This window comes from Manis pentadactyla, chromosome 3, assembly GCF_030020395.1.
Source record: "Manis pentadactyla isolate mManPen7 chromosome 3, mManPen7.hap1, whole genome shotgun sequence".
Lineage (NCBI taxonomy): Eukaryota > Metazoa > Chordata > Mammalia > Pholidota > Manidae > Manis > Manis pentadactyla.
The window spans coordinates 168,667,398-168,695,205 of record NC_080021.1 but is presented as its reverse complement, the minus strand read 5'-3'; the positions used below and the strand labels follow the sequence as shown (position 1 = coordinate 168,695,205).

The window sequence follows — 27,808 nt, the reverse complement described above, 5'->3', positions numbered from 1 at the left end:
GCTTCCCTGGTGATTGGGCAATTATGTTTAGGAGCCATTCTTTTTTTTTATTTTATTAAGGTACCATTGATATACATACACTCTTATGAAAGTTCCACAAGAAAAAAATATTATGGTTACTACATTCACCCATATTATCAAGTCCCCCCCACATGCCATTGAAGTCACTGTCCATCAGCATAGTAAGATGCCACAGAGTCACTGCTTGTAGGAGCCATTCTTATACTACTCCCTGAATTTACAGAATGGGGAGAGAGTGAGGATAGAGATCATACAGTAGTTACAATGGGGTCAGTAGCCAGATTTTCCTGTTCCCTAGCCTAGTTAACACTTTTTCTTTTTAACAAAACAAATGTCTTGGCTTTCAGTCACTTACAGTTTATTGGGGAATACAGACAAGAAACTCTGTCATTGGGATGTAGTGGGATAAATACTGTGGTATAGAGAAAGTCAGGGTTCTGTGGGGACAAAGATGAGGGATGACTCACCTAAGTTAGGCTTACAGGCAGTTCAGGAAGGTGTGGTCTGGCAGGGCTTTCTGGAGGATGAGATGTCCGGAAGGAGGCAGATACTGCTAGGTACTGGGAGCAGTTGGGTGTAGCAGGAAGTATTTAAGTGCCTGAGATACCAGAGACCACTGTAGGAGAGGAAAGACTTTCTCCTCTATCTTCTTAGTTCAATACTTGGGGCCGTGAAAATTAAATGACAAATGACAGGTTATCAAGAGAAAGAACAAGTTTAATTGTAAACATACACATGGGAGTTCACACACACACACACACACACAAAGTACCTTAAGGATGTGGTTAGAATTTGGGGCTTATATACCATCCTAACACAGGATCATAAAGTGTGGAGAAGACGCTAGACAAAAGGAGTTTTAGACTTCTGGATGAGGTTAAGTGTGGGGAAAATGGAAGTTCCTATGGCCAGGATCCTCACCTGACCCTAAACAACTTGAAGATGTCATTGGCCTACTGCTTGGCGAATGCTTGCACCCCTGTTGACAAGGAGCTATTATTGACTGAGTCACTATATAAAGAGCTTCACCCAGTGCTCTGGGTGGAGGCAGAGACAGAGGTGGATTAAGGCATAGACCTGCAGACTGCTGGATGCAGACATGATCCTAGTGCTGGATCTTCTATTGTGAGAGTAAAGCCAGGTATAAACCCTTTTACCGCAAGAACTTCTGTTGTCATTTCTCGTTCTCATCCAATCCATGGTGAATTTACCCAGGGTTGAAACCCTTAGGCAAGAAAGTAAGTTATGGGAAGGTGACTAGGAAATGTATGGTAGGTAAGGATTGTTTAGTGAGGTTGTTATGCAGATAAGGGTCATCTCAGGTGATAAAAGAGATATCTCTGGAGTAGTTCTCTTCCTAGCATAAAGAGAGGGAAACACCTTTCCAAAAGAAAGTATAAGCCCTTAGTCAGAAAAGGGGTAGGGCAGAGAGCTCATTGCCTTCAGCTCCAAACAGTCTTTATGCCAAACTGACATATTTTGGGATGACATATCTTTCATCATGATCTCTTCATAGTTTGCCAGAGGCCTGTGGTTCTAGTGAAGCTAGGCTGGCCAGAGGAAGACAGGTGCCAAGGAACTGGGGCAAGGGCAGCTGAAAGCCACTGAAGTGTTTTCATTGGGAGGATCGCAGGGATTTAAGACAGGATGCCCTGGCTAGATTGGGGAGACTGGGAGAGGAAGAGTGTGCCTCAACCCTATGATATGTCCCCATACTTCAGGCTCTAAGACTGGCCAAAGTTATGAATAATTTATGGCTTAAATCAATTTTTATGGCTTAGGTTAAGAAATGTGTAATGTGTGTGTGTATACAAATGTATGTATATATATATGTATGTATATGTATATATGCACATAAAAATATTTACACATATAGATATATATCAGTCATTATTTTTGTAGAAATTGTTTTTATTTCCATCCCAGTGACTTGTAAACAGACTTAACAGGAAATAACCCACTTATAACTTGTAGTTTCTAATATCCCATTTTTGCATGAACTCTCCCCCATTTGATTACCAGAAAGCTTGAGGCCTTTCATGAGGTAGGGCATTTTGGGACTCTATAATAGTTTCCTGAAAAAGAGCAGTGAGGGAGGTTTAACACATTTTTACTGTGTCATCATTTTCATGTCTTAGTGGAGAATAAATGAACTGGAATCTTTTTTGAATGCCTCTGTGTTGGGCCTGGTACCTATGGTAAGTCTGTGTTTGTATCTTCAGTGACAAACTTGATAATTGGTTTTGTCACTCCCATTTTATATGAGGAAGATGAGATGCACAAAGGTTACATCAGTTGCCCAAGGTCATTCAGAGTGCTGGCCATGGCTCCATTGTGCTCCTTGAAGTTGTGCTCTGTGCCTTAGCCATGGGTTGATTGGGAGAGTGTGGCAGCCCCTCCCTTTCCTTTTTTTTAAAAATATGCAGTCAATGCACTAAAATGCTTAGTTTTTTTGCCTTCATGCCCAGAAGTCTTCCTAACATTTTGCACTTGCTTTCCACTTTTTAACACCACATTTACACTTACGTCTTTGGCTTGTTTTAGAAAGGGCAGGACTGCATATATGGGCAGATTACCTGAACATGAGTTTGATATGGATTTCATGCATGGTTTAGTTTTCTTTTGTTATTCATCAGTGTACAGGTGTGGAAAATCTTTAGTGACCATTCAGGTGGTATGAATGGATTTCTTTGGTGATTGTTTTAGATTAAGCAATCATAGAGTATCTTATTTCAAGTCATTGTAGGTGACTGTCTTTTAGAAAGCAGGGAATTAAGGAACTAAAAACTTGCATTTCTCTTGTGATTTGGGGCTATTGTCATTATCTCCTTAGAGGATAGGACAGAATTTGAGCCTTTCCCTGACCCAGCAAGCCAGGTCCTAAAATACAGCATCAGTGCCACCTTTCCTTAGTATTTGCTCAGATTTTTGTTTTGTTTTTTTTTAAATAAGTAATAGCATCCAGTGTAGCAAAATCATATTTTGTACTTGCTTGATATTCCTCTGCATCCTGACAATATACATACACCAACTATGAAAACAGTTACATGGCGAAGAGCTAAAGCTTAATTACTTTAATATTTATATGATTCCCCTCCTGTTTTGCTTTTCTTACCTAATAGATGTTTTGAGGGAAAGTCTTTATATTAATGGAAAGCTGCTTGTTTGTGAATGAAGGATTCTGTGCATATATTCATTGGCACATCATATGATCTACATATGTGACATAAAAGGCCAAATATTGAGACTGTATTTGGCACAAAGGAGCTGATACAGAATCAAAGTAAATGTCATTCATTCCTCAAAAACTCACTGAGCTTCTCTTGGCTAACACAGGGAAGGGAGTTTCTGTCCTTAAAAAGCTCATAATCTACTCACTACAATCAAAAAGTACACCAATAGTCATATTACAATGAGTTTTAAATTCTGTTCAGGGAACATAGAGAAGAGACACATCATCTAGCCTCAGAAAATGACTTTTGGGTAGCCTATATATTTTTCTTTCTCTTACGGACTGTGAGCCAAATGAAAGGAAAACTTGTTTTCAGCATTGCTTTTTAAAAATTTCTTTCTTGCTGCTCTTTGTTTTAAGTTATGATGTTTTAAATTAAATGATAACCAGTCCCCCACCTCCCCCACCTTCAGTGTCACACTGAAAACCTGCATTTCCTCTGCATCCTGAAAATATCTGCATCCCTGCTTAGAGGGACATAATGAAAATGGCAAAGAGCTGCTGGAGTGGCCAATGACCCATGACTGCTGAGGAGGTGTCACGGCCTTTCTAATGGGGAGTTCTTGGCCCCAGCCACTTAACTCTCTTAACATCAGCACCACTTCCATGTGTATTTCAGTTTAAAAAGTGATTTCACAAAGGGAATGCATTTCCTGCCGCCTTGTGGGGCAGCCAGGGCAGGTGTTGCTTTCCCTCTTCTGGCTTGTTTTGTGTGTGCATGTACTTTTTTCCCCTAATTTTTTTATTGTGGTAAAATACACATAACATCAACTTTGCAGTCTTAACCACGGTAACGCATACAGTTCAGTGGTATCAAATACATTTATATTGTTGTGCGACCATCATCACCACTCATCTCTGGAACTTCTTATCTTGTAAAATGGAAACTATACCCACTGACAATAACTGCCATTCCCCTCTCTCCCCAGCCCCCGGCAACCACCATTCTTCTTTCTGTTTCTCTGATCTGTATCCCTTCTCTGTTTTTGCCTGTGAGGACACTGAGGCCCATAGAGGTGAGTGAATGGTCCAGAGTGACACCACTTGCAAGTGGCTGGCACACCTGGGGCTCTGCCCTCCGTCTTGTGTCTCAGCACGCTCTCTCCTAAATCACACTATAGTAGGGTTGTGGGAAACGATAATGAATAGATTAGGTAGATGTTTTCTGTTAGAAATAAGAGAATCCTCCAATAGGGAAGGGATTTTTATTTTTTAATAACAAAGAAAACCAGCAAAATGAACCAGGAACCATACATATCTCTTGCCAATCTAACATTTCATTGTTGTTTCCTTTAAATAATGTGAAGGAATACAATGTGCTTTGCCTAAGGAAATAATTTGAAAAGCTATAGGCTCTGGTTTTAGTTTCCAGCTCTGTCAATGATTTGCTGTGGCTGTGGGCAAGACAGACAGCATCGGTTGGGGGACAGCTTCTTTTTTCTGAAGTGACAGTAAGTCCTACCCTCCATTTTCCTAGTGAGTAGGGTCTGAGGCATGCTTTATATTTTATACAAAAATGAACTTTTATTCTTTTCAACTGTTCTCATTTTGCCCTGGAACTCTGATCCCCATTGAGAACAGAAAAAAAAAAGTTGAAACTAAAGATTACATTTTCTGTTCAAATTTCAGCCTCTTTTGGAGTGACTCCAGTTTTCTTGGTGGGGTGGAAGAGGTCAAAGCCCAGAGAAGGGGTGCAGGGAAGAGCCCTGCCCTGGGTATTGCTCTCTGGTCAATGGCCTCATTAACTATTCTTGCATTGACCTCTGTCCTTGCTACGTCTGCCACCAAAGCACTTGTGATGGGTAGACCTGTTGGTGTGCTGTGAACCTGAGGGCTTGGCATTCTTCCCCAGCCGTAGCTGGTGCACACGTGCCAGGGTCCAGGGGCTTCTTCCATTTGATTCCTGTCTCTGCCCTTTGTTACAGGGTCTTCTCAGCTTTCTTTTAAAAACAGCTTATTTTGCAGTAATTCCAAACTTAGTGAAAAAGTTATGAGAATAATTCAGAGAACTTATTGTATACCTTTAATCCATTGTTAACATTTATTAGCATTGTTAGCATTTGTAACATTTGTTTTATTATTCTCTCTGTATGTACATTATTATGTATTTCTGTGTGTCATTTGGGAGTAGGATGCAGTTCCAGAGAAGGTTGCCTGCAAGGATGAACCAGAACTTTCCAAGTGAACAAAGGAGGGAAACATCTGGAAATAGCTTTCATGTTCTTTCCTTTTCTCTGCTTTCCTCTAACTCTTCTTTCTTGCAAGTTAGACTTCTTCACTTCCTTGAACCCTTCTATTGAACTGGCTTTGAGTCCTTTTTCTCCCAGGGTGTTGGCATCTAGGTGCATTTCCAATTGGTCCTCTTACAGTAGTGTGTCTAAAACATCATATGGACCCGGTGTGGTTGGTCTGACCAGGAAAGAGAAGTGCTGTCCCCCATTCTCTCCTTTGTTGGTCCACTTATTCACTCAGTCCCTCAGCACAGTCCTGTGGAGGGTTTCCGCTTGCAAGGCACATGTGCTGACAGGGACACTTGGCAGATGGCTGGCTGAAATTCACACGGGCTCTGCTAGGAGCTGTGACACAATCCTGCCTTCACGGAGTTTACTTTGCTGGGGAAATGAGTATTTAAAAAGGAGCTAAGTAAAAGAAACTTGAGGATAATTATCACTTTCCTCATTCTGGATACTGCACGTCTGTTAATCCAGCTTAAGGTACGTCACAGTTATTGTGTCATAAATTCACTTTTAAATAATTCACAACTTTTTACTAACAAGATGCTAAGTTACCTGTTTTTGCATCTTGCTTTTAGTTGGACTTTTGATCCAAACTCAGGAATTTATAGTTATAAGAAGGATAAAAAAAATATGATTTAGCAACATGGTAGCAAAACATTGTTTTAAAAAATGTATTACTTATTCTTACTCAGATATCATCCTTGAGAGCATGAACTGTCTGATTTTTTTTGTGTGTGTGTGTCTAACACCTGATACAGTGCCTGCAGTCTGGTGATCCCAGATGTTATGAGTGAAAATAAGCCTCAGTTTACTAAAGTGAGCCCTTCCATTTAGTGCATTATCTGTTTAGATTATTGTCCATTCCCTGCTATTTCAGCTTCGTTTTTTCTGCAGAGTTGGTTAGCTTGTTTTTTCTATCTTAATCCCATTTTCTGGTAAAAATGTAAAATTGGACAGGGTAAAATTTCTGGTAAAAATGTAAAATTGGACTTTCAAGTGAAGCTGTTCAATCAGTTATGGATCCATCTACTTTAATGAGCCTGTTACTCCTCATCTTTCATATAAGGCTAGAGGGACAGTTGGCAGATAGCTTGCTGACATGCCCACAGGCTCTGTGTACTGCAATTTTCTGATCTGCCAAAGATGGAATGGGGCTGGCATAGAGGACTCATGATAGTGTTTACTGATTGCCAACAGTAAGTTACCTGTGAGGGCCAGTTCCTTCTAATAAGTAATAAATGATAGTTCATTTTTGGCAAATAGGTAGATATGAAAAATCAGGTTGAGATAATAAATGTATGTATGTATGTATATATAAAATAATATGTTTGAAAGCAATTCAGGAATATAGAACTATAGCAAACTATTAAGTTCAAAACTTAAAGTAGTACTGAAGCATGTTATCAGTGTAGGAAATAGATAAGGCAAAATTAGAAAACCACAACATTTAAGAACTGGCTTTTTCAAAGAACTGAAAATTTGGATGAGAACCAGAAGGCCTGAAATTACATTAGAAACACTTTGGGTAGTGATATATTCTAACTTCTTAACTTGGAATGGGCTAAAAAATAATATACTCTTCTTGCATTTTTTTCAGAAGAATTCTTTTAAGCTTTATGTGATATAAAAAGGATATTAGAAGGTGTTTTCCTTAAATGGGTATTGAATACTCTCTAAAAAAATTTGAACTTAAATTGCTCAAAATGTATGTTTTTTCCCTGATTATTAAAAAAAGAAGTATAAAAATCACCTAAGCCTTACAGATTATATGAAGGTTTACAGTTTTGATTGAGGAAGTCTTTGTAATAAGTCTAAGCATGGATTGCTTAGGGAGTAGATTATCTAGTTTATGTATTCACTGGAATCTCATTTAATAGAATAATTTTTTCCTTTGTTGGTGCTTGCCCTTTGGCCTTTTTAAGCTTTTTAGATATTTCCTCTAAAGAAACAGGACTAGAGTGGTGAGGAAATGTCAAGATTCCTTTCCTTTAATTCTGATAGCCCTGGTGACAGTCTGGAGTTGAAGTTGACATGACAGTATATTTGGGGGTACGTGTTAATTTCTGGAGTGCTCTTTTCCCAGCTGCAGCAACTGCACCTCCCCTCTTTCTTGATCACTGGCCATGAGAGTGGCCATTGAAAGAATCACCCACTGCAGAATTTGGTCTGGTGAACAGTTTTCTTTAGTAGGAAAGACAGGCTGATCATATGGTCAGTAAGCAGTAGATTTCCAGAAATCTGGTGGTGGTGTCCACTGGTGTCTTAATTTGTAACTCTAATGGCCCATTCAGATGGTGGATTGTATATATGGTGTCTCCCAGAGCATAACAGCTGGCCTGTCTACTTCCATTTTTTTTCTCTGCTAAAGAGAGATTTTAACTTTGATGAAAAAGCTAGAAGGATATTTAGTGTCTTTTTATTAATTTTTGAAATTTTACTTCATTTTTTTTCTTTTTAAAATGGGCTAGCTTTTATCTCATTATGCAGAAACATTGCATATTATATTAGCTTTAAATGGGGGGATTAAATTTGAATTCTGTTCATATCCTTTACCCATTTTTTAATCGGGTTATTTGCTTTTTGGTTGTTGAGGCATGTGAGTTCTTCACATATTTTGGATGTTAACTCCTTGTTGGATATGTTGTTTACAAATATATTCTCCAATACTGTAGGGATTGAGGGGTATTATGATTAGTACACATGGTGTGGGGGGGGGGGCGGATCATGGGGAAGACAGTGTAGCACAGAGAAGACAAGTAGTGACTGTGGCATCTTACTACACTGATGGACAGTGACTGTAATGGGGTATGGGGAGAACTTGATAATATGGGTGAATGTAGTAACCACATTGTTTTTCATGTGAAGCCTTCATAAGAGTGTATATCAATAATACCTTAATTGAACTCTGCTAATTTTGATTTGAGTGAGAAGAAAAGTATAAAAAATGATGGCTGTAAGTTTTTTCATTTAAAAATAGTCCTACCTAGTGATAAAAATTAGAGCAGTATAAAACTCAAAAATAAAAAGACAAATAACCAAATTAAAAATGGCCAAAGAACCTGAATAGACATTTCTCCAAAGAAGATACAAATGGCCATTAAGTACCTAAATAGACACACAACATCATTAGTCATCACGCAAATGAGAGTCGACACCACAGTGATACTATCACACCTAAGATGGGACAGTAGCAAGTGTTGTCCAAATATGGAGCAACTGGAACCCTCCTACATTATTTGTGGGAATGCAAAATCACATAGCCACTTTGGAAAATAGTCTGACAATTTTTAAAATGTTAAACATTGAGTTATCATATAACTCAGCAGTTCCACTCCTAGCTATATACCCAAGAGAAATGAAATGTATGTCCACACAAGAACTTGTACATGAATGTTAATAACAGAATTACTCACAATAGCCACAAACAGAAATAATCCATATATGCATCAACTAATGAAATGATACATAAAATAGGCTTTATCTCAACAAAGCTGTTTAAAACTTAAAAAAAATTAGAGCAGTAAAATCAGGGTAGAGTAAGGACAGATTTTCTAATATAGTAATACCTGTAATTGAAATATGTGTTGTTTTCCTTAGCCTCTATCAACCCAGTAACAATATATTTCACTAGCTAAAAATACATTTCTTCTAACATCTGCGTATGACATCTAGGTTACTTGCAGGCATGGAAGAGACATGTCATTCTATTCAGTTAGATTTTTAATAACTGTGCTTACTTTGATGCAGATTCTAAAACTAAAGCAGTATAAGGAACATTTAGCATGACCTTTTCCTAAGGATACACGTACTTCAGTGCAGTGTTCCATATATCAAAAACCTTTATTGAAGGAAATAAAGAAGAACTGAATAAATATGTGTAACTGTGAAAATGTAATATTGTAAAGAGAGCAATTCTCCGCAAAAATCTCTAAAAATGTGATAAAGCCCTAGTTAAAACACCAGTAGGACTTTTCTTGTAACTTGACAGTAACTAATTCTGAAATTTATAAATAAGAGTGGGGTTGCAATAATAGCCCGTAACCTCAAAATAAAGTAGAGAACTTGCCCCACTGACTTACGGTATATATAAGAAAGACATAATGAAAATTCTGTGACTGTTGCGCAGAAGCAGATATGTGAGTGCCTAGAAACAGACTGTCACCTGTGGACACTTGCCCTGTGTTAGAGAGTGCAGTATTATTCAGTGTGTCAAAGCAAAAGAATTATAGAGTGAACGAATGCTCAAGAAATTATTTAACAGTGAGAAAATCAGCAATATGGTAAAACCAAACAAATTATTTTCATATAGACTAGATAAAAAACCTCCAAGTTAATATACTGTTTTACAGAATATAGACCTTAATTAATAGTAAACATCAAATCAAAGGTATATCCCCCAAAGAATAAAATATACCATCGGTAGGACTGTTAGTGCTAGGGATGGCTCTGAACAGACATGTGGTCCTCCTTTTGTCTTATTTCCAAGCTAATGAGTAGCTGAAATGTGAGCTGCTCACTGGTGTTGGGATAATTGCCTACCAACATGAACAAAAATTAAATGAAGCTCACACTGCACACAAAAATGGATTCTAGATGTATTTGTGTTATATTATTTTTCTCTATGTACTTGGAACATTTATCATAAAAATAGGTACTTGATGAAATACTAGATAGTAGTTTAAATGAATGAATTAAGACTATATAAAAATACTGTTGAATAAAAACTATGTTGTGATATTAATATAAATTTTAAATACTTATAAATATAAAAATTTGAATATTTGAAATAATACATATCTTAAAATACTGAAAGTACATGAATTTCTGAGACTTCATGTACATGTATATAAAAGCATAAAAGGACTAGAAGGATCTTATCTAAACTTTTATACCTCTGAAAAAATGTGTAAAATCTAGTGCTATTAATAATTACTAAGTTTTACTAAATTCAAGTCTACTGTGCCTGGTAAAGATATTATAATTGTACCTCTGAAACATGCAATATTTACCTGGGACAACAGATTTGATTTTAGCAGAACTTAATAAATTTTAGTGTTTATATATATGGTATGTCAAATCGTTGGGGAAAAGATATGATCTTCTAAAAATTATCTTGGTAAAAATGACAAAAGATTAAGAAAAAATACACAGTACAGTCTTGTACCATGTACTCAAATTATAAATGAGTCAACAAAGTATTAGGCAGAAAGACAGAGAAGAGGGGTGGAGAGAGACTAAAATCTACTGTAAGGGATTCAAAGAGTAAACCAGGTAAAACCAGAGAGTCAGAAAGGACTCACAGAGTTAAATTAGTTGATTAGGAAGTTTCAAAGGCCAGTCACTTGGAATGTATGCATATTCCCCAGATAGAGAAAAGTCAATCCAGGTCTTCTCTGCCCTGCACTGTGAGGTACGGCAGGGTAATGGGACAAGGGTCATGCTGTTGTAAAATCTACTTGGCCTACGACAAAGGCCCAGTTTATTCTTTAACTTAACCTATGTGCTGTTCTTCCTCTTCTTTCAGCCTCTTAATCAAGTAACTTTATAACCAGGACGGGAGATAGACCTCTGAAGTGTTAAAGAATCTATGTGGACAAAGAATGCTGAAATCCAGACCAACACAGTCACCTAAATAATCCTATTCTTAAGGCAAAACTTGAAAGGAATTACAAGTCACCTGTATACATCAAGCCTTATCCTGACTCCTACCCAAAAAGCCCTGTAAAACTCCAAACCCTAAGTGCGCCTCTTCTCTGAGGTTGCCCACACGCCCTTTTCTTCGAGTGTGTCACTCCCTCTCTTCTACTCCAGATAAATAGGGAGGAGCTACTGAGAGCTCTATTTGGGCCTGCCAGTTCCCGTCACCTGGGTGACCCAGACAGGACTGCAGTTGTACAATCTTGCTCTTGAGTAGCCTGCCTGAAAATCTCCTTTCTTTTTCCTTTGGGAAGTTCTCAGAACATAGTCTCACTCCATCCAGTCCTATATGGCACCCCTAAATCCTGGGGTGGTAGGGGCTTAGTTCCTACACCGTGAAGATTCAAGTGGACACTGGATTCCAGGTGACCCTGGCTTTAGGAGTTGGCAAGGGATTTGCCCAATGCCAAGCAGTTCAAAGAACTTCCCTTTCTTGCCTTTGTCTACCTTAACTCTGTCCTGCCCCTCCCCTGAGTGTATTCAAATAAAACTTTCATACTGCCTTGCTACTATGTCTCTGCTTTTCAATTCTTTGTTGCGGTGGGGACAAGAACCAAGGCGAATAGACTCAACTGCTGACAAAAGTAAATAGTTAAAAAGCAACAGCACTGGTAAAATTACATTTTATAATCTTTGTGGAGGGAAGGTTTTTTGAAGTAAGCCCTCAAATTCAGAAATGTTAAAGGAAAGTGATTAATTTTGATTAAAATTTTTTAATATTGGTGAGAATTTTATCATTAAAGCTAAAGACAAATGAAAAACAGGAGGACATTTTTACATTTCAGAGACCAGGTTTTTCTAGCTCTTATAAATGAATCTGTAAGAGAACAGTTGGGCAAGAATGGTCCAAAAGGGTGGACAAGCCTTTTAAGTCTGTCTTTCTTCTTTCCCTGCTTGTAAACAGAGGTCATAGTCACTGCCCTAGAGTCTGGTTTGCATAGTTAGTGTTTCCTTTGCTCTCCTAGTAAAACATTCCTTTGATGGAAAATAACCTGCCTTCAAGCTGCATTTCCTCTTTCCTATGGCGTTTTCTTCTCTCTCACCACCCACCCTTGTAAGAAGAATCTTAATTTCCCCCGAACCTGATGTATAAAAGTAAGGGAATTTGATGTGTTCAAGATAAGATATATGTTGACTATAAAAATATTATAGGGTATCAGGGAGTCTAAAAGGTGGGATATAATCAAATGCCACTTAATTGAGGTCATTATACTTCTTAAAATTAAAACAACAACAAAAAGCTTCCCTAATAGGATAGCCAGTAATTCTTTGCCCTTTTCGTTATGGCATGTATACAGTTAAGGAGAATGGAAGTGAGAGATGAGTGATTCTGTTACAATATGGGGCGGGGCTTATTCTTAAATTCTGGAACTTTTCTTCTTTTGACTGGATCTGCTTTCATGGGTGTCTGTGGAAGTAGCCATGGGTCAATAAAGTGGCCTGAGATTCTGCAGACCAGGTCAGTCTCTACCTCTTCTCTGTCATTTTAGCACTCTGTGGCTTATATGTAGTGGGAAATGAGGCAGTTTATTAAAAATAAGATACCTTACAAAAACACAAGTTCCTTTAACTCAAGAATTTACCCTCAGTAAATAATAAGGCCAGTGAGTAAAGGAGTTTGTTTTGCAGTATTGTTTGTAATTGCAAAACATTGGAAGCCCCAAAATGAGGGACAGTTAACTAATTATATTACCTGCATTCAGTTGAATGTTGTGCATACAGTAACTATGGTAAGCAACTCTGTGTTTACAGAGAAGAAAAAGTTCAGGATAAATTAAGTGTGTAATGAAGGAATCCAGAATATGTCACCCCAAAATAAGCCTTTTTGACATAAAACTCATTCTGAACTAAAGGCAATTGGGAAGCGGTGAACACTGATGAAGCTCCCCTTTTCTGCCCAGAGGTAGGAAGTTACTTCTCCTTTTACTGGAGACAACTTAGCAAATCTGTAAACAAACCACGTTAAACAGTTATCTTCCTTGTTACTAATTTGCTATTTACTACTCTTAGCCCAAACTTTCTGTCTTGCCAGTTCTTTACAAATTTATTTTTTCTTTGTCAAAAAGGCTTGTACCTTCCTGCTCTGGTACGTCTTTGGGTCTTTGTTCTCCTGTGAGAATGGCTGCCATGTACACATAAAATTCAGTAATTTATAGGTTTTTCTCCTGTTAATCTGTTTCTGTCAGTTTGATTTTCAGACCCAGCCAGAGACCCTAAGAGGGTCAAGGAAAACATTTTCCTTCCCAGCAATGATATTCCATTTTAATAAAATACAAAAATATAAAAGATTTATTGGGGAAAATATCTTGTATCTGTATATACAAGATACAGTGCTTCCTTTGGCTGCAGTGTCTTGGGGGGTGATTCCAGTTAATTCCTTTTTTGTGTACTAGAATAAAAAGAAAAATAAGTTTATTTTGGGTGAACATCAGACATGTTCACCGTGTAGCTGAGTAGAATTTTGTTCACTTGATTTTCAAAGTTGATAAGAAATAGAGGTGAGATATACTAAATTATTGAATGGCTTGTGTTGTATACTTGAATTTATATGTACTCTTCCTGTAAGATAAAGACATAAGATCCTAAATCCTCATTCTGCCCTTTTTATTAACAGGCCTCTCACAGATATGGCAACAAGCAGCCGTCACTTTGCATCATTTGATACAAAACAGGCCTCTGGACGGCCCCGATCATCTAACTTAAGCAGGTCAGAAAGGGAGCGCGGACCTAAAAGGGGGGCTTGGGGAAAGCAGTCCAACCCTTTGGTGAAGTATAATGTTGATGTTAGAACAGGACTTTGTGTAATACTGACAGGTGGAGTGGGGAGAGGCCCAGGCAGGCCTAGGGCCCATTTTACAAATTTGGGAAGGAGACGCCGAGTTACTAGTGTCTCAGTGAACAGGTGGCACTCTTACATAAAAGCAGTGACAGAACTAAGTTCAACTTTCAGGCACAACTCCTTCTTGAGTCTTTTTTATCTTAAAGTTTTTAACCATTAATTTGTTTGTGAAATAACCACATTGCCAAGCATGGGGAAATATGGAGGAAAGGAGAAACATCAGCCACTAGTTGTGAAACATCAACCAGTAGTTATGAGCACGTTAATACACACTTTAGAATTTTGATGTGTTTCATTCCAGTCTTTTTCTTAGACGTGCTTTTTGATATGGATGTAACCACAGAGTTTTCATTGAACAATGCATTATGGTTATTTTTCTACTTATATTCTTCTCAATCTTGGCTTAAAAGTGTATTTTAAGAAATGTTCATTGTAGAAAATTCAGGAAATACAGAAAAGCACAGGAGAGAATAAAATATGTATTACCATCACTGGAACTATTTTTTGGTGTGTTTCCTTTCTTCTTCTCTTTTAATAATGATATTAATTTTTTTAAATTGGGATCATGTTACATATATAATATTTAGTAACCTGCTTTTTGAAACATAATATAGCCTACATTTTTCCCTTTCCATTAAATACTTTTTCTAATATCACATTTAATTGCTAAGTACTATCCCTTTCCTGCCTATTCTAGAATTAATTTAACCTGTTGTTTCTTTTTGAACATATAGGTTGTTCTTTTATCAGTTATTAAGGCAACTCTGTTAAAGCTATTTTTTAGTACCATGAGGCAGTGCTTTCCATCTATTCTTACAGGTTTATTAAGCTTTAAATTATACAGCAGATCTTTAGCATTTTGGATTTTGCATTTGAAAGTTCAGCTATTTATGAGTGTGTTCGTAATGTTCATTGATTTGGCAGTTTGTCTTAGGACTCAGCTCTCACAGTGTAAGGGATGCAATACTTGGAGGATCAAGGAATGGAGATGAAGTTGAAAATAACTTTAAGGATCTTAAGGCATTTATTTTCCACATTACTATTTTGTTACATATATCCCTGCTTATGGAAATCTGAGCTTTCTTCAGGAATATGTGTTCCTCCCTCAGAGTTATTCTTTAGTTCATCTGACAGTTTCCTAGGTAACCACTGCATCAACATTTACAGATCTTCCTCGATTTAATGATGGGGTTACATCCCAATAAACCCACTGTCAGTTGAAAATGCATTTAGTACACCTAACCTACTGAACATCATAGCCTACCTTGAATATATTCAGAACACTTATATTAGCCCACTGTTGGGCAAAATCATCTTACACAAAGTCCATTTTATAATAAGGTGTTGAATATCTCTTGTAATTTATTGAATACTGTACTGATGTTGAAAACAGAATGGCTGTATGGGTACAGGATGGTTGTGTGTCGGTTGGTTTCCTTGTGGTCACGTGGCCCGCCGGGAGCAGGTGGCTGCTCCCGCTCAGCATCACGAGAGAGTATCGTATCCCAAGCTCAGGGAAAGAACTAAATTAAAAATTCAAAGGACGGTTTCTGTTTGAATATAATTTGCTTTCGCACTATGGTTAACTCAAAAAGTCATAAGTTGAACCATCACTAAGTTGGGAACCGTCTGTATTATGCTGTTTGAAAGCTGTAAGAAGGTAAGTTAAAGGAATGCCACTGAAAGCAGTGATAAGTAAAGGGTGTGATATTCAGAGAGAGCTCTGCGTGGGCTCAGTAGACTGGAAAACTTCAGCATACGTATTGTTATTGAAGTCATGAATCACAAATACTATTTCTAAGAGCAAAACAAAAAGGAACCTTAAGGAACACAGACATTGAAAGGATGGCTGAGGAAATGACAGTTCAGGCAAACACTAAGGAAATGTGTGTGAGCAAGGAAGACTCCATGAGATGGTGGCTGCAGGCTGGGCAATGTGCTTGCTTGAGCGGGTGAGTTCCGAAATCTGGGCAATCTGGCCAACAGAGCCAGGCATGGCAAGGAGGTCTGCATGGGTATAGGCTGAAAGTATCCTTTGTATTTGCAGTTAGGTAATCAGAGACCCTTAGCTTGGGTTTCAAGTAAGCCGGGGTAGGAGCCAGGCTACACTAGCTGAAGATGAATGGGAGGCAGGGAAGTGGGGAAATTGAGTGTCAACAGCTTTTTGGAGTTCTCGCCTGTGAAGAGAAGGAGTGGGAGAAGTTGTGTGTTAGGAGATACAACTAGATTGAGGGAAAGTTATCTTTTTGCTGGTTTTGCTTTAAACAGAAGTGAGTCGCATTTGTGCCTGTTTCTGAGCTGGGTAGGAGTCAGGGAAGAAGACCTTAGCAATTCATAAGGAAGAAACAGTGCAAGTGTAAGACATGATACAGAGGTGTATTCAAGTGTGGTGTCAGCATTTGCAGGTTTCACAGTCGTTTTCTTTTTAAAAAATTAAACAAAAACATTCCTACTCTGCCTTTTAATCAACAGGTCTTCTAATACATTTGTAGAAACAAGCACTTATAAATGTATTGTGGAGCAGCGTAGGACATCTGCAAAGTGGGGCACAGCTTCAGACTTGGACAAGTATTGGGTAGTTAGATTGCAGAGAATGTTACTCCTCAAGTTAGTCCTCACTCCACAGATACCAATGTATTTGCTTCTCAGCACAAAGCTGAGGCAGTCAAGGAGGGAGTTTGGGCTAGTATTTGACGTCAACCACCCCTGGACATCAAGTGACACACCCAGGTGTCACAGCCAGATAACTGGATGCTGCAACTTCCCATTCTCAGGCCCGAGTACCTTTAACGAACCCGCTGGCCTCCCTGGTTACAATCCCTCTCATTGTTTAGTCCTACAAAATGTTTTGACAGTCTTGGTTTCTTTAGATAGTACTTCAGCTTGAAAGAGCCAGCAGTCTTTCATAAGGATCTTGATGTCCAGAGACGTACATGGCTAACTGAGATGACTTACAAATCTGAAATTCTTCGAATTTGAATTTATTGCTGGTGTCCTTACAGGCAGGGCACACATAACAAAGTCTCAGACATTTGTAAGTTTTGTGTTTATCACTTAAATCTGTCGACACACTACCTGTTGAAGCAGCTGTGTTAAGGTCACTTTTGGAAAAATGAGGAAAGACTTTCACCCTGGCCCAGAGCTTTCCCATCATTTCCTCTTCTTACCATATCTCTTTATTAGAGTTGTTTGGACTTAAAATACCTGTTTTTCCATGGGAAATGGAATGATGATAGGGCTGCCATTCTTAAAATTACCTTAAAATCTCTAAGATAATTGTGTGCTTGATCTGTCTGAGAAATTTGTCAAAAGCAGGGAGCAGAACAGGGTTAGGGTTTCAGGATTAAAGGAATGGAGAGTAAACCCTTTCAGGACTTTTGTACCTTGCTTACCAAGCCTGGATTGTTAGTGCAGTGTGGACACAGACCATTGGTAACTTCAGTTACTTCATGAAGATTGGCCTTGGAGAATATCAGAGATGTGCAAGGAGTGCTGGTCACCTAGGTGGCTGAGTCCCAGAGACTGCAGAGTATGATGAGTTTTTCAAACAGCTAAGTCATTAAAGTGATGGCTAGATTTTGACTAGGTTTTTGTAAGAGAAGACGGGTCCCTCTCTTGGTTTGGTTAGTAAAGAATGCAGGGTAGAGAAAGTTACTATTTAATGGTCATAGGGTTTCAGTTTTGCAAGATGAAAAAGTTTTAGAGATCACACAACAAGGCTAGTACACTTAACACTACTAAACTTTACACTTAAAAATGGTTATGATGGTAAATTATATGTTCTGTGTATTCTACTACAATTAAAGGAACGTGGAAAGAAAGAAGGCCCAGACATTAATATATAGAGCTCAAGCTAGCTTTCTTTGACCCCCTTCTTTGTCTCAGAGGGTGCTAGGTACATTTTCCATGTGGCACAAGACATCTATGGCATCTGCTCTTGGAAAACAGGGTTGAAGAAGGAAAACTCTGGACTGAGGCAGGGTTTTTTGTATGCATCTCACCTCATAGCTGTACTTACATTTTATTCTTTCTTCTTAACTCAACTGGCAGTAGCCTAAGGAGCAGCTTCTGTTTTGTTTCATATGGTTGTCCAGTAGCCTCACTAGTAGGATAAACTAGGGGTAGTTAAATCATCTTTGCCAAATAAAAGCCATTTCAAAATAAGTTAATTTTATTACCAACTTATTGGACAATGTTGAATTATTTCCATGCCAATAAGATAATAAAGAGCAGCTTATTATAAGTGTACTTAATAACAAAATCAGGATAGGAGGAAAAGGCATTCAAGCACAAGTAATTTAAAGAAATATGGTGGATCATGTTCTGGCCTTGTGGACTAAGGGCTTTTTAAAAGTGGCTGATAAAAACCCCACTCTTCTGGTTAATTAACAGATCTGCTAACACAGACATGACACAAAGCACTGTGACACCATAAGGCTGGCACTGGATCAGAACTCTGCTTTCCTATTTGGGTCTGAAGAATGTGCACAGAATTCACATGAGGAGAGACTAACTACTTTCATTCTGTTCAAAAACAATTATATTTACCTCATTTGTTTAGAGCATTATTTAGTAGCATGCTCACCTTGTATTATCTTTTGTGTTCCTCATAACAGCAATGTTAGCACCTGTTGAGTAGGTATTGTCATACCTGTATAGCCTTTTTATAGACTAGGGAGCAGAGACTTGGAGAGGTTATGTGACTTGCCTAAAAGTCTCATGGTCCAACACAGCCCTCTACTGGGTTTCTCTTCTCCCTGGGTTAATTAATGTAAAGTTGTACTAGGAGTCTCTGTGGTCTGGTTGTCCAGCTATAGGTGCTTCTGAACATCTGGGTCCCATAGAGCTGAGTCAGCAGACCTGATGCACTGTGACTGACGCACATTGACTCGGGCTCTGCAGGGCAGGGAGATCTGGAGTCCTCAGTACAGGGAAGATATTGGATTTACTTAGAAAAGAACCTTGGATACTCCCATACATGTCAATAAATGTCTCTGAAGAGTAATTTCTGTCCTGCTACCATTTTGGGTCTACAAATCCTGAGTGTTTAGTTCTTGCTTTGAAAAAACTGTCTCTTTTTGGCCTAAGTCAGTCATTTTAGATACTGGTGACGGGGTTAGATCTACAGAGATCAAACTCTAGCTTTATTATTCATAAAGACTGTATTGGCAGATGTTGTTTAGATGCATGGAGAAATGGGCGTTTTGACACCCACCTTAATGAAACTTGAAGCCCTAAGTTACAAGCTTCCCTTGTGAGGATGGTGATGGTAGTGAGGTAGAGCCTGCCTTACTTAGCTCACTGCATTGTGGAGAGCATAGACTCAGTTGATGTCTAGAGTGGCTGACAGAACTCAGGAAAACGTTTTACTTACTAGATTATTGGTTTATTTGTAAAAGGTTATAATTCAGGAGCTAGCAGATGAAGTAATTCATAGGGCAAGGTATGCCAAGGGGCAGGGTGCTTCCATGCCATCTCCTGTGCAGGAGAGGAGGAATGAATTCCCTCAATTCTTCTAAGTGCTTGGCTGAGATACCTCCTGCAATAGAGATTACCAGGAGAAAAAACAAATTTAATTTAATTTTGTCTGTATAGGGGCCCCCAAAAAGGGACCAAAGCATGCAGCTTTTATATCTTTTTGACAAGGAAACAATGGATTTGAGGAGCTGACAAGACAAAGAAGTTTGAGCATGGGGTAGTAAGCTAGAGAGGAAGCAACAGGTTTGTTTACATAGTTTTCTGTGCTCCAAATCCCTTATCTCTGATGAGGATGGTAAGGATGTCTCCTTTCCTCTTGGTATGTGAGGGTACCTTTCATGTGGGGAATATATTTTCTGCTTTCAGGGAGACAAAGATTAGTCAGAGGGTCCTTTTTGCATTGACTATTCCTTATGTAACTTTGATTCAATAATCAATACGTTAGAGCAACACATTTTTGGGTGATCTGCCCCGAATGCTATCAGTTCCCTTCTCTGAAACTTCCAGGAAAGTTTCACAATTTAGAAGCTGAGTTGGTAGATGAATACATAACTCATTGAATCAGTCTCTCAGTCCAGAGAATAGGTCAGTCCAATTTCAGGAAATGTTCTTGCAGGTGGGTCCCCAAAGCCTGTATGTACAAGCAATCAGGTATTAAATAAGAAGCATTTCTATAGTAATAAAAGGAAAACAGTGGTTAATGATTTGAGCAGACTATAATTCTAGTTTCTGAGATCTGAAGGTGCCAGTTGAGATGATTTCTAGATGTCAAGCTTGAAGCATGTTTAGGTAGAGTGAGGGCAGGCAGTGGCAATCTGACAGATTTTCCTGGTTTGCAGTTTGAATGTCTCTGGTGATCTTTCTGAGCAGCCTACATAGCAACAGGTAAGAAGATTGTTCATATATGAGCTGTTGTGTTGATTTCTCTGAAGTTTACATCAAGTTGTCCAGCTTTAGTTTGTATGGCTTTGGAAAAAGGACAGTTTTAGTTTATAATGATTCCAAGTTGGAAGAGTGGGAGAAAAATTTGAAATGTTAGTTCAGAGAGTTGTAGCCAAATAATGGAGGAAACTAGAAGTCAGGATCCAGTCTGTTTTACAGGTAGGAAACAAAACCTCAAAGATAATAAATAGCATTAAAATCTGATATCCACAAAGGTGTATTACTGAAATATAATTTGTCTCTATAATCAGCCCCATTTTTATCAGATAATCAAAATAAGACTCATTTGTTTGTAAATTAAGACTAATCTCATTAAATTTGGCCTGGTTGTTATGTAAGTGCAGCAAGAATACTAGTTGACCATATAGGCTCTTTAACACAGGTTTGCTGGAACTTTTCATTAGGAATCTCTGAACTTTGAAAAGTTGAGTGAGAGGCTAAAAACCAAGCCAAGGACTTGCCATCAGACTTTATCTGTAACATCTATAGATTTAGGTAAATTCCTCTCCTCTCAAAGGTCTCCAATCAAAGCCTTGGTAATATAATCAGTGCTTCTAATTGTGTCCTCTTATAAGGAGAACTTCCTGAACTTATGCAGGTAAATACATAGGGATGAAAATAAAAATGCTCATTGAGAGTTTCTAATTCTAGGAGATCAGGTAGGTAGAAAAAGATAGAAGTTTCATATTTGTTCACAAAGGTCTATTTTACCAAATTCCTCTAAGTCATAGGTAGTCAGAGAGAAAAGAGAAAAAGGTTTCCTTAAATCTGGAAAAACAAAGCACTTAAAAAAAATCAGCAATATGTCAAACAAAAAAAAGTAATAAAAATTATAATCCTCCTCCTCAGTTTATTCAGTTCCATCTTCTCAATGAATTCTTGTTCTGCTTGAATCCAGTTTTTCCATTGGTTCTGGAAATTCTTACCCAGTTCTGTTTTATGATCTTAAAAGTTAACAGAAACCCATATACCTGATTACTTGTGAGAGTCCTTCCCATGAATCTCTCTGAAGATGAAATATATTTGCAAAAGCATTAGAGTAAAACAGTAACTGTCTATGAAGGACAAAAGACTTAAAAATGCCTGACTAAAGATCTGATGAATGTTCATTATAATGTAGTTGACATGAAATTTGGTTATTTTCATGACATACAACATTTTAAATAATACCTAGAAATACGACTGGTAACATTATACTAAAACGTGCAGAATTTTAGGAATTTCGAACAATTTTAGGAGCACTTGTATTAATAACATTCCTCTATACAATATACCTGAAGGTTTACCACCACTTATTTGACAATGCTTCCTGATGCAAACCAAATAAGCCTAATTAGTGTGACACCTGTCTTTTTATAGGCAGAGAGGACAAATCCTTTGAGATGTCCCAGGGGCCCTTTGGAAATTCTTAAAGTTAGTTTGAAGTTAGAAAGACTTCATTTAGAATTTGCATTTTGGCAAGTTTGTCAAAAATATTAAAGAGGTTCTACACTGTGTTGTATGTTTGAAAACAAGATAAGATTGTATGTCAATGATATTTCAATAAAAAAAAAGAAGGTAGGAAAAAATTATTATGTTCTAAATCTAAAAGGAAAGAAATATATTATTTCATATTCTGGAAAAAAATCCCTGAACTATGTCTCAAGAAGGTGACAGTGTTGTACCACTAGAGTCTCAGCACCCCTCTGGAAATCAGGGCCCATGGGAGGAAGAAGAAATCTTGGCAGTCTTCTATAGAAAACACTTTCCTTGGTTGGCTGGGTTCCTTCTCATTAAACTAAGATGGAGAATACAAGATGAGTGATTTAAATGCAGATGTTCCATCAAAATTTGGAACACTCGTACCCTTTGATTCATTAATTCTGCTGCTTAGAATCTCTCCTACAGAAATACACAATCCAAAGTGTATGTGTGCAATGATGTTCCCTGAAACATTGTTCATGATTATGACAAAAGTGGAGAAGATCTTATTTCTACCAAGAGGAAATGGTTGTATGAATTCTGGTGTATTTATACAATGCAATGCTAAGAATGAATCTGCACTGATGGGCAAAAATGATCAAATAGAGAGCTGAGTGGAAAAATCAAGAAAGGGAAATATATGGTATGATCCTATTGTATTAAAAATAAACTGTATACATGTTTGTACTAAAAAAAATCAAAGAGGTTCTAAAACACTTGGTCAAATAGGATCGTAGGTCACTGTGAAATGACAGTTGTACAATTAACCATGGTGACAGTTAAAACCTTTGCTGGCAAATACAGAAAGTTCAATAGTTGTTAAGTGAAACTTAGCTCTTTTAATAGAAAAGAATCATTTTTTAAAAGTAATCAAAGCCCTGATTAAAACAATTAAGGAAATATTTTGATGAGAAACAAAATTTGTTTTCTAGACAGATTACTTAAAAGATAATGAAAAATTTTCACAATCGCCTATCAGGAGTAGACCAGTAGTCCAAGCAAACTTTGTCCTTTAAACAGATGAAAAAAAATAAAGTTCTGGTTTTATATAAGTACACTATTGATATTAAAACTTACTTTTAAAATTCTATAACAAATTAATTCAGTCTCATTCAGCTTGATCACACATAAAAGTTCTTTCCCAAGATTCCTTTTTTACAAACCTTCTACAACTTTCTATGTCCATATAGTTTGTCCCTTGATCTCTTTTTCATTCAGAAATAATCAGCTTTACTTTAGGGAAAAATAAAATGACTTTCTTTTCCCTCAGCAAAAATGCACCTGTATTTCTTGTACCTTTTCTTACCCAAAACACATATCTTACTTTGCTTGCATACAGGTTGTTTCCTTCATTACTTCTAGTAGCTTCAATTAGAATTCTTAACCCTTACAAACTTTAATTTCTATTGAAAACTAAGAAATAAATAATTGTGAACTGTCTGTTATACCAGCATTCTTTACATTGACAAATTTATGCCTACATGTCATAATTTCTAGGAATATACATTTCCTTGTAACACAAGACACTAATACCTCTAATTTCTTTGTAATAAGAGGTCAATAGTAGGTAAACTTAGACTTGTTTAGCACTTAATGTTTCAGTATGTCATCTTATTTTGAAATGATCTAGACATTCAATAATTCCCATCATTTAACTTAGCAGAATTCTAAGGGTAGAAGTTACCAAGAAGATTTGGGAAAACTACTTAAGTGGTTATATCATGAAACCGTCATGCTAAAAAATTCACCTAAAACCCCTTATTTCATTTACATCTATTTAGTTCATTTATTTTTATCCTACTTACATTACACCTGAAGATCTCATGAGACATAAAGCAGTTAGTCATCATCTTAAGTTATTTTTCTTGCTGACAATTTTTGTAACAGAGATAATGAGCTTATTTGACTTTAATAAACCTAGGTAGAATAAAAGTATCCTTAATATGGATAACTCTAAAGATATGTCTATATTAATTAAACCAACAAACTTAAACTAGTTTTTATTTACTGAAAATTATATTAGATCATGTGAACTTGAAAAAATATTTAGGTTAGTTTCTATTATATTTATGAGATACTGAAATATTTAATTCATAGGCACTTATTTTTAAGCCAATTTAATAGGGCTCTTTTATAAATTAATTTTGGCAATACCATCTGGAGGTAGAAAAATACCATATCTATGATGTACATAGACATATATACAGAGAGATCTTACAGTTTTCATTTTAAAATTTTAGCCATGAATCAGGTATAATAATATAAAACTCACTTGTTTATAACAGAATATAAAACTCACTTGTTTATAACTAACAGAATAAGTTGAATTTATCTGTGTAGATGGCTAAAGCTTTTTAGTATTTGTAGAGAAGACTTTTAAGATTTGTATTTGTCCTTGACAAGTAATCTTATGGAGGCTGTGGTCTAGCGTTTGGGTAAGAGTCTTTCTAACAGTTTGTATTTTAAAAAGGCCTTTTTCTAAGAGCCCTTGGAAAGGTGGGGCAGAAGGCACGGTGGCACTATTCTGGAGAGAGTCTTAATTGTGTGTGAAGATCTTGGTAAACCGCTAAGAAGCACTGAATTTCGTTGTGTTTGGAAATGCTGAGCTCTCCCTTCTGCTTCGCTCTGTAAGCGGTGAGCGGGGCGTGTGTGTGGCCTCCTCCCAGGTGACGGTTTGCCTGGCTGAGATGCAGAGGTGGCGCTTTGTCTGGCGAGGGCGCGGGGCTCGGTTCCCAGCCTGTTTCCTGGTAACGAAAGATGAGCTGTAACCTGAGAGAAGTGGTGGGAGTGAAGATGAAGAGAACAGGTGTGAGGCGGGACTGGGGAACCCAGCAGCTGAAGGGCAGGAAGGAGTATGAGAAAAGGAGGGGGGATTTCTGAGCCACGGTATTTCCTTTTGTTCTTAGAGTGAAACCCGCCCTCTCTGCCACTATTCTGTTTCTGTGCTTATTTTCTTCCACTCTGCCTTGCTTACCACATTCACAGTTTAGAATCTCCCCCCTCTTCCCCCAGCCTGGACTTTCCCGTGGCTAGTTCCATTTCCCAGGATGCCAGTACCACCCCTTGGAAGCGATTCCGGTGATCATCCTCAGTAATGCTGAGCCTCCCCTCCCTGCCAGTGCTCCCCAAACCGGTTTCCCTCCTGGATTACATAGTCCGATCTGAGGTGATCTCAGTCAGTTACTGGTCTCCTTGTTAAAGTCTGCACTTCCTCCCCCAGGAGAATGAAAGCACCTTGAGAGTGTGGGATCCTGTGTGTCTCACGGATGTGCTGTATGTACAGCACCTAGAAGGCTGCCTGGCATGTAGTCAGAGCTCCATAAGTACTCGTGCCACAAATAAATTCCATGTAGAGATTTGACTTGTGGACTGAGGTAGGAAATGGGGGAAGACACGGGTCTCAAGATACCACGCAGCAAATGGCTGCTGACTTGGACTGGATAGTAGAGAGGAAACAGGGCAAATCCAAGAGATACTCAGGAGGCAATACAGATAAAATGTGGTGACGTACTGATAGGGGAGATATCAAGGACCTTTCCTGTGAAAAATCTTCTGTGAGGGATCTGTGAACCTGCATTCTTACTTCACCTCTTCGGGCAAAGCAGTTCTGTATTAACGTTCTTCAGAGAAGCAGAACTGAGAGGGAGGTGTGTGTGTGTGTGTGTGTGTGTGTGTGTGTAATGGGAATTGGCCCATGTGATTATGGAGGCCACTGAGAGGGAGGGTGTGTGTGTGTGTGTGTGTGTGTGTGTGTGTGTGTGTGTAATGGGAATTGGCCCATGTGATTATGGAGGCCAAGAAGTCCCGTGACCTGCTTGCTGCCTACAAGCTGGAGAACCAGGCAAGCTGCTGGTACAATTTGTTTGAGTTTGAAGGCCTGAGAGGGCAGGTGGATGGCCCAGCTCAGAGCACAAATTCACCCTTCCTCTGCCTTTTTGTTCCATCCCGGCCCTCAGCAGATTGCCCGATGAGCACCTACACCGGAGAGGGACATCTGCTTTTCTCAGTTCACCAATTCAGGGTTTCTTTCAGAAACACCATCACAGACCCTGAGTATCTACCATATTGTGGAGGCCACCATGGGCACTGGTGGCACAAACAACCTCCTTACGTTTATATCCTATGAGCAAAGTCGACAAAGACTGACATGTCCACAGATATGTACATAACATGCTTTGGATGGTGATGCGTGGATGAAGCAAGGAAAACAGTGAGACAGAGTGGGGTGGGGTCAGCGAGGCAGCTCTAAGTTTGGTGCTTCTTGAGTTGAGATCAAACTACCAGAAGAGACCAGCCACGAGATGGCCCACGGCAGCACCTTCAGAACCAGTTTCTGGTAGAAGAGTAACTGAAGTGGGGTTTTGTTTTCATGCTTGAAAGAATGAGTTTGGAGAAGCTGGTGCCATGGAAATTCAACTTTAAGTACTTTTAAACGAATCATTGTAATGCTCGTTTACTTACTGAAATATTTTCCTCTTAAAAGTTGTTACATAAAACATTTTAGAGGTGGCCCTAGTTTTATAGAGCAAAATTTCTACCAATCATAAATAACAGGATTTTCAGTAAAGGATGAAGCCATAACTGTTATACAGATGTAAAAATGAACATTTGTTAAAGGTTTTACTTACCTCATTAATCATGGAGGAAACTAGGCAGATGTTATAACAAATTCAAAGGAGAAATCAAAACAGAACAAATTTATATGGAGTAAAGTAATGTTGACGTGAATGTGCATATTCAGGCAAAACTCCACAGTGGAGGAGGGAATTCAGTTGAATGTCTATTGGTCAGGACAGAATTTACATGCCTACACACAATAATTATTTTGCTTTGCTGTCAGTTACTTATAACTGACAGTGCTGTAAAACAGTTCTCATAGAATCAAAAGGACATAACCTGGAGGGATCTCTTCTAGTATCTAGATGATGCAGATCCACTGAAGCACATTTATTCCCTACATAATCAAATGAAAACTAAATAACCTTCCCTTCCCTATGAATAAAGGCAATTCCTACTCTTGTGGTCTTTGTGCCTGCGGTGAGTGTTATTTGCCTATTTATTCCATTCTCACAACAGCCTCATGAGGTAAGTGGTGGTGTTTCCATTTTATAGATGAGAAAATCAGGCTCTGGGAAGTTAAAGACATAGCTAGTATGGCAGAGTTAGAATGCCAGCTTGCCCATCTGTCTCCAAAGTACACACACACACACACACACACACACACACACACACACACACTCACATACTCTTCCTGCAACAACTTGTTGATGTAAAAGCTGTAGAAGTGCTATGTGTTTTTTCTTGATCTCTAGGTCCATACCAACCAAAGTGGATCTCAGGAGTGGCCTAGAAGAATGTGCAGTGGCATTGAATTTATTTTTAAGTAACAAATTTACTGATGCCTTAGAATTGCTTCAACCATGGTAATTAACTTTATTTATTTTAGATAAAATATATTTTTTCACATGTTTCTGATGATTCTGTCTTTGATGTCATGCATGCCAGTTAATTTAGGTGCATTTCCACTTGATTATGTCTAAGCTAATTTGGTTGCGATCTCTTACTGTTGATCAGTTTTAATATCTGGTTAAGAAATCTCTTCTAATTTAAATTTAATTAGTAGAAAGTTTCTGATTTTTTTCTCAAATTTTAATTTCTATATGTATTTAAATATTGTCATCTTATATAGTTTTATAGAGCTTCAGCTTGCTTTCTTTAGTGAAATAGTTTTATGGATATTCCTCTTAAGCTTAAATATCATTGGAAAAACATTTTCTTTGACATAGGGATGGAAAAGAGTAGACTATGCCAATCTCACATGCTAAAAAGAAATTTAAGTTAATGAAAATATTACTGGGACTCCTATTTATGTGATAAACAAGTCAAGCAATTTAATTTCAG

The 27,808-nt window shown here is 38.0% G+C and overlaps 1 protein-coding gene across 5 annotated transcripts in view; it reads left to right on the top strand.

Annotated features, from left to right (window-relative positions):
- TTC39B (tetratricopeptide repeat domain 39B) overlaps positions 1–27,808 on the top strand; it is a 265,348-nt gene that overhangs the window by 45,306 nt on the left and 192,234 nt on the right. For 4 of the 5 annotated variants that reach the window (XM_057498701.1, XM_057498700.1, XM_036926663.2 and 1 more), the window contains 2 exons: positions 13,802–13,894; positions 27,220–27,330. In XM_057498701.1, coding sequence (XP_057354684.1) covers positions 13,815–13,894; positions 27,220–27,330 — 191 coding nt within the window. In that variant the 5' untranslated portion in view covers positions 13,802–13,814. Of the gene's footprint in view, positions 1–13,801; positions 13,895–23,969; positions 24,714–27,219; positions 27,331–27,808 lie in introns of those variants that run through there. The other variant, XM_057498702.1, reaches the window with a different exon arrangement.